General features: G+C 44.9%; 1 protein-coding gene across 1 annotated transcript in view; it reads left to right on the top strand.

Moving 5' to 3' along the window:
• Window positions 1–671: 671 nt before the first annotated feature.
• The window catches only part of LOC107114882 (coagulation factor XIII A chain-like), a gene marked incomplete at its 5' end in the record, with an annotated part of 73,623 nt that continues 67,119 nt past the window's right edge, over window positions 672–7,175 (top strand). Inside the window, 2 exons of the mRNA XM_015416488.1 lie at window positions 672–923; window positions 3,837–3,955. Coding sequence (XP_015271974.1) covers window positions 672–923; window positions 3,837–3,955 — 371 coding nt within the window. The remainder of the gene's footprint in view (window positions 924–3,836; window positions 3,956–7,175) is intronic.

Here is a 7,175-nt window from a genome sequence, read left to right on the forward strand (position 1 = left end):
GTTGCCAGCCTCCAGGTGGGGCCTGGAGATCTCCTGCTTTTACAACTCCCCTGGAGCTCCCCTGGAGAAAATGGCTGCTTTGAAGGGTGGACTCTATGGCATTGTACCCTGCTGAGGCTCCTCCCCTCCCCAAACCCCACCCTCTCCTGGATCCATCCCCAAAGTCTCCGGGTATTTTCCAACCTAGACCTGGCAACCCTATGTGAGCAATTTTATTAATAGTTCTGGTATAGGGTCTGTTTAGTACAAATGAACTCTAGGGGGAGCTGTAGAATTCAACTTGTTGAGATTTAAACTTGTTGAATTCTTCTCTTGTTTTATCCTGTTTCCTTTTGTACTTCCTCTCTGCCTGAAGGTCTCTCTGCTATTGACAGGCCTACAGTTGGTTATTGTTCCTTGTGATTCTGTTGTTGCAGAATGCAGCTCTACAGGTTGGTATGAAGGCTTGAAATCTTGGTATCTAGGGTAATCTGTGGTCCAAAAGGGCCTACCATATCCCAACAACTGGGATTAGATGGTCTTTCTGTGATTAGATGGTCTTTCTGTGACTCCCAAATCTATGATGTTTTTATTCCCATTCTCAGTGAACAGCAACAAATTCTACCAGGATGAGATAAAATAGATTAAGAAGTTACTTATTCACTCATTCCTTCCTCTTTCCTCTGCTACAGGGCGATATCCCCAACAAAACAAAGGCACGTACATTCAGGTTCCTTTGGTTAGTGAGCTGGAAAGTGGGAAATGGGGAGCTAAGATCACCCAGAACGAGAACAACTCTGTCAGCCTGACCATCTTGTCAGCACCAAACTGCATTGTGGGAAAGTTCCGCATGTATGTCGCTGTCTTGACTCCATACGGCATTCTTCGGACAAAACGAAATCCAGACACAGATACATACATAATTTTCAACCCCTGGTGTGCAGGTAAGGCATATGCAACATGTTGGTTTTACCTAAAGTGACTTTGGTGACAATTTTCAATGGTTTCCTTGTTGCTGCTGCAGTTGCTGGTTAAGTGCAAAAGCCAACAGGGCTTCCCCGTGGTGGGTTTCCCTGCATAAGTCCCAGTCCCTTGGAGGAGCCATTCCCCACTGCATCATAGGGAATTATGCTGGGGTGTCTTTAAAATCTACAGCTGACACACTGCTGTAGGGTTACAGTGTTATACCTCTATGTCAGCTACCAATACCTGCTCCCAAGCCCTCACATGGCACAGGGAGAAAGGCTGCTTCAGGGAACTGTGTGTATTCAGTGCTGTTAAGTCATTTCTGACTTATGGCGACCCTATAAATTAATGACTCTCCAGTGACTCTTCTCCAGATGTGACCAAAGTATGGTAGCATCAGTTTGTTCATTTTAGTTTCTAGGGAGAATTCAGGCTTGATTTGATCCACACTATCCATAAAACTCTCCTCAGACACCACATTTTGAATGAATGAACTTCCTTCCTCTCAGCTTTCTTCATTGTCCAACTTTTACACCCATACAGTTTGGCGTAGTGGTTAAGTGCGTGGACTCTAATCTGGGAGAACCGAGTTTGTTTCCCCACATCTCCACTCGCAGCTGCCGGATGACCTTGGGAAAGCCATAGTTCTGTCAGAGCTGTTCTTGAAAAGAGCAGTTTCTGTCAGAGCTCTCTCAGCCCCACCTACCTCATAGGGTGTCTGTTGTGGGAAGGGGAAGGGAATGGAGTTTTTAAGCCACTCTGAGACTCTGAGTGAAGGGCGGGGTATACATTCAATCTCTTCTCTTCTTCTTCTACATAGTAATGGGGAATACTGCGGTATGAATTATCTTGATCTTGGTCACTAGTAACACGTCCTTACACTTAAGCGGGGGTCCTTTCTTGAGAAAAAGAGATGCAGGAACTCATTAGCATAGCTCATTAGCATAATTTATTTGCATATGCCACACCCCCTGACATCACCGGAAGTGTGTCAGAAGGCAACACCCACCGCTCAGGCTCCACTGGACTGTTTTAGATTCCTAGTCTGCCCGAGGGCTGCTTCACAACCCAAAGATGTCTCAGAGCGGCTTACAATCTCCTTCCCCTTCCCCTCCATACAACAGACACCCTGTGAGGTAGGTGGGGCAGAGAGAGCTCTTGAGAGAACAGCTCTGACAGAACTATGGCTTGTCCAAGGTCATCCAGAAACTGCAAGTGGAGGAGTGGGTAATCAAACCCAGTCCTCCCAGATTAGAGTCTGCGCACTTAACCACTACACCAAACAATACAGGTAGATTCTGGTCAAAATCCCACCATATAGAAGTCAAGTATGCTCTTGCTTCCTTCCTTTCTCTCTGCTTACTTGTAAACAGTGGCATCCAATGATCTCTTTGCATTAGTGTCAGTAAACATGAGTCCATGCATCCAGTCAACATCAGTCCAGAGTAGAGTGGTGGTTGGCCCCCAGGTTCAAATCCCCATTGAGGCAATAAGCACAGGTGATTGCAGCTCAGGGGAAGGGGTCCAGGTCCTGGAAACAGCATGGAGGGGCAGGCTTAGACCCACCCTCATCCAGGCGCTGTGGCTCCAAAGCCAATTTCCTTGTGTGTGTGTGTGTGTGTAAAGTGCCGTCAAGTTGCAGCCAACCTACGGTGACCCCAGCAAGGTCCTTTCGAGGCAAGTAGAGGTGGTTTGCCGTGGCCTTCATCCGCAGGGCCATCCTTGGTGGTCTCCCTTCCAACTGTACTCACCCTGCTTAGCTTCTGAGATCTGATGAGGTCAGGCTACACCATGCCACCTTCCCTCCCAATTGCCCTGTCTCCTAAATAATTACATAAATTACCAGGTGACCCAATCATGGATTCTTTATATCTTATCTAGGTGCACCCTCATCCATGGGATATTGGATCTGAGTGGGTTCCAGTCTCTTTCTTGAGCTAGGCTCCTCCCTAGATGACAGCTCGGCTGTAGCTCATGCGTGTTAGGAGGAGAGCCTGCCACCTGATAGAGGTTCACCACCCGGATTCTTAACAGCTAGAAGATCTGCTTGGCTGTAGTGGGTGTGCCATCTAAGAGGGACCCCATTTCTAGTGAGAGACTGGAATTGCCCCAGCCCACAGTTTGGCTCAGGAGGAAGCAGTTCACCTTCTGGTTCCTGTTTGAGAGCATTTTGCTGCCGTTGCTATTTGCAAGCATGAATCTCAGAGACCAGCAGGGGAATCTTGCCCTTCCTTCATGGCAGAAGCTGTAGAATGGACCCAGGCCCTCCCTGGCGATCAGGAAGCAACCAACCAGCTTTCCTAAAGCTTCCCCGGCCAGTTGCCTGGAGTCAGTTCTTCTTTCCCACAGGCAAGGAAGCGAAATGCTCTTTAAGAGCTTGCCTTACATATAACCAATGGAAGGCTTGCTTCTTAGCCTCCAGCCCCGTGCTCCAGCCAGCCTATTGATGCCCTGTGCAGGTTTTGCCTTTCAATCTTTTGACATTGAGCTGCTCTCCATTGCCCTTAAGAAGTTCAAAATTGTTCTTTGATCTGCGATGCAGATGCCTAATTGCATTGCCGCGCTCAGACTTTTCAACTTAGCCGTGCAAAATCATAAAATGCTTGATAAGAGGTGACATTTTAATCATGCTTTACGGGTCCTGCTCAAAATAGTTAGGAGTCGCCATCCTTTCTTTTCTTTTCTTTTCTTTTTTGCATTTTAAGTTGAAGAATGCCTGGTTTCCAATTACAGAGGCTGTGTGAGGAGGGAGGGTCTCCTACCGCTATGCGAGATGAACAGAAGACATCCTTTTCATTATTGTTGTATCATTTCCCGGTATTAAAATCTGACATCTATTATAAGCCAAGCTCCTGTATTAACCAGATTTTATAAACAACATTCTGATGCAGAGGATGCTGTGTTCCTGGATGACGAGCGGGAACGACAAGAGTACGTCCTGAATGACCTTGGAATGATTTTCTATGGGGACCCTGACAATATAAGAACCAGGAGCTGGAATTATGGTCAGGTGAGTCCTTCCAAATGCAGCAGCCTTGAAGTTCTGTCCCAACTCTAAGATCATCTGCATTGGTAAATGAACACGATCACTGAACATGCAGAACTGACTTCTGGGCTAGTCTAATGCTTATAAACGGAAGTATTATGTAGCCTTGCGGGAACAGTGCCCGAAGACTGAGAGAGCAGATATATTAGCACAGTTTCTAAGATCGCGGTGTTTGGTCCTTTTAAATTTGACAGGGTTATTGAAGAATAAGGGTTTGCAAGTTCTGACCCTGCATCTCAGCCCTAGACTCCAGTGAGTTTGGGCCTGTTTACACAATGGCTGATTCTGCATTGGCTTTTCCCTCTGCTGTTTTACAAAAACCACGTTGGAAGAGAAATTCCCCTCTGCATCGCATGCTGGTTTCACTTCCTTTGATTATCGGGTTTTATGGTAGCTTCCACACTCCATGTCACTTCTGAGTTCTTTGATCTTCAGATTTTATGGTATCTTTTGCATAGATTTATGGCCATTTTCTGGCCATTCAGGGGTGACTTTGCAGTCAGTACGGTGTTGCCCTGAGGTATCTGAATGTGGTTTTGAGCTGCACTTTTTCTTCCCAGTTGAGAAAATGTGGAGCGAATGCTAAATGCAGAATCGCCCATAGAGGAAAGTGGGCCAGGGCAAAATCTGAGTAAGGGCTATTTTGGCCAACAGCTACAAAGAAACACCTAGAGTCCAGTCCAATAGCGCCTTAGAAACCAACAAGATTTTTTGGGGTATGAGCTTTCGAGATCCAAAGCTCCCTCCATCAGATACAACCAGGAATGGAGATTTCTGGAAACCTTACATCCCCCAGAAAGTTGTTGGTTTTTGAAGTGCTACTAGACTGGAATCTACTGTAGACCAACACAGCCACCTTCTGAAACTAGCTACAAAATAAAGAATCTTGCATCAGATGAAGTAATGTCAGTCAACTCTTGCCTATAAAAACTTGTGCCATAGTACATTTGTTCATCTTTAACATACTACAGGACTCTATTGCCAACTAACATGGCCATTTCCCCTAGATTTAGAGCTCAGTGATGGATTTATATCTCAGTGGTAAAAGCACCATTTTCTAAAGATCCATTTCTGGCGAGCTATTCTTGTTCTGGGGTTCTTGACAGAAGCACACCGATGAGATCTGTGGACCAGTCTCTAGAATAAATGCTCAGTTTTTCGAAGTGATATTGTTTCAGGAAGCAGCTCCTTGGGGAAGGTGTTGACCTCCACTGTGAACTCAGGTTTGCACTATAGGGTTATGATCTATTATTTAGTAATGAGCTTCTGTTCTGTTCTGTTCCAAAAAGTGGGGGACAAAAAGGTAATGCAATTATAGGTGTAGAGCCAAAGGAAAAAAATGACGATAAATGTACAGTGTTCAGTCTGGGTGTGATTGCATTGGATAGTTCAACATCATGGCCCTATGTTAAGCAATCAGTGACACGATCAACTTATTGATGCTGTTTTGACCAAGTAAGTATTTTCAAACAAACAGAGTCAAAGTTGAGTGCATAAGGAGAAAGTTTCACAGATATTTGTTCCAGCTTGCAACAGAAATATAATTTTGTCATTTGTTTACCACCGATTAGAGAGACTCATAATTGAATTCATGTGCTTCTGCCACCATCAGAGCAATTGTTTTCTGAGAGACAGTGTCATTTTTTGGTTGCTATGCAATTTCTTCTGAGCAAATTGGACTGTATCACAGGGCAGGCTCTTTGATAATGAATTTGGCTCTGTTTAGGCCTCTGTTCTGCCCCCTATTTATTCCTGTCCTTGTTGTCATAGGATCCCAGCATTCAGAGTCCTTTATTAGAGTTCATTTTCAAAGGAGGCAGTTTCAGGTCACTACTTGCTGATGTGGGTCTCTCTGCATGATAAGCTAAGCTCTAGTCCAGCACTAACCAAGAAACAGTGCAACTTGTAACCAAGCTAACTTTGAATTACATAATATATTTAGATTGTGTGACAGATGAGAGGATTTAGAATAAGATTTCACTTAAGCCAGGGCTTGCCACAGGTCTGAACCCCTCAATACATCTTTATAATGTTAGAGTACAGAACTGAACCATGTGACTTCTATCGAACATCTGAGATGAAGAACCACCCTTCTGGAGACTACCATTTGGATTCAAAATGGCTGCTTTTATATTATGTGCAGCTAGGATTCCAGGCCTGGCTTGGCAGAAAAACTTTATGGTTCAGCCATAGAGTTTTGGGCAGTTGCTAGAACGTCACCCTGCACAGTGATGCCGTTTTCAGGTTGCACCAGCAGTGATGTCATCATGCCAGGAATGCTGATCACACACCCGATCACACCCGGGTATTTTATCCCAACATGCAACTTAGCAGTGGGAGCTGGGGGGCAGAAGATCCCCTGTCTCCAGTGTTAGCTGAATTGCTTTATTTACAGCAATTGGCAATTTATAAATGGGTCCTTGCCAACTATACCAAGGTCCTGTTCCCACCAAGGGTTACCAGAGAAGGATAACGAGGCTGTTGTTGTTAAAATAAATGTCTTTTACTTAAAGAATAAATCTCATACAAACTATACTAATGCTCTCACACATTCAATCAAGTTCCTTAGAATTACAGTATTAAAATAAGCACAGTTGCATTAGCAGGTGGGAGTGATGATGGGCAATATATATCTATCTTGCAGTTTGATTGTTCCAATGAAGAATGGATGGGAAGAAATGGAAACTAAAGGGAATTGATACACGACCAGAACCAGCCAGGACGTGTGGGTCTCTTGACTGCAGATCAAGAGATCAAAGTAGAGGCAAGGGTTTAGGGATAGCAAGTGGGACTTAAGAGGAGTAAAAAGCAGACAGGGGTTGTTGCGGGGGTTGCTAGCTAGGAAGGGCCAGGTGAATGATCCTTTCCTTTTATAGGGGGTTCAAGAGATGGGTTGTGGCTGTGCCAACCTCTTGACCCACCTACCTGTTAGTCCGTCCCAAAAACAATCCTATTGGTTGCCTATAGGAGTGGGAGGTTACCTATAAGGAGTGGCCAATATTGTAATCTAAAACCTTACTCAAAGGAGGGCACCTGGGAAAACCTTGGCGTCAGGATGCTCCATTGTAGTGTTGATGAAGCTGGCCATTCTCATTGTAAACCAAATGTCCATTTGGCAGGAAATACCAATGCAAGAACAAAGCAGTGGTGTGTCGTATGTGACCACAAATAATTCTGCAATGGG

This window comes from Gekko japonicus, unplaced genomic scaffold, assembly GCF_001447785.1.
Source record: "Gekko japonicus isolate JY-2015 unplaced genomic scaffold, Gekko_japonicus_V1.1 scaffold2445, whole genome shotgun sequence".
Taxonomy (NCBI): domain Eukaryota; kingdom Metazoa; phylum Chordata; class Lepidosauria; order Squamata; family Gekkonidae; genus Gekko; species Gekko japonicus.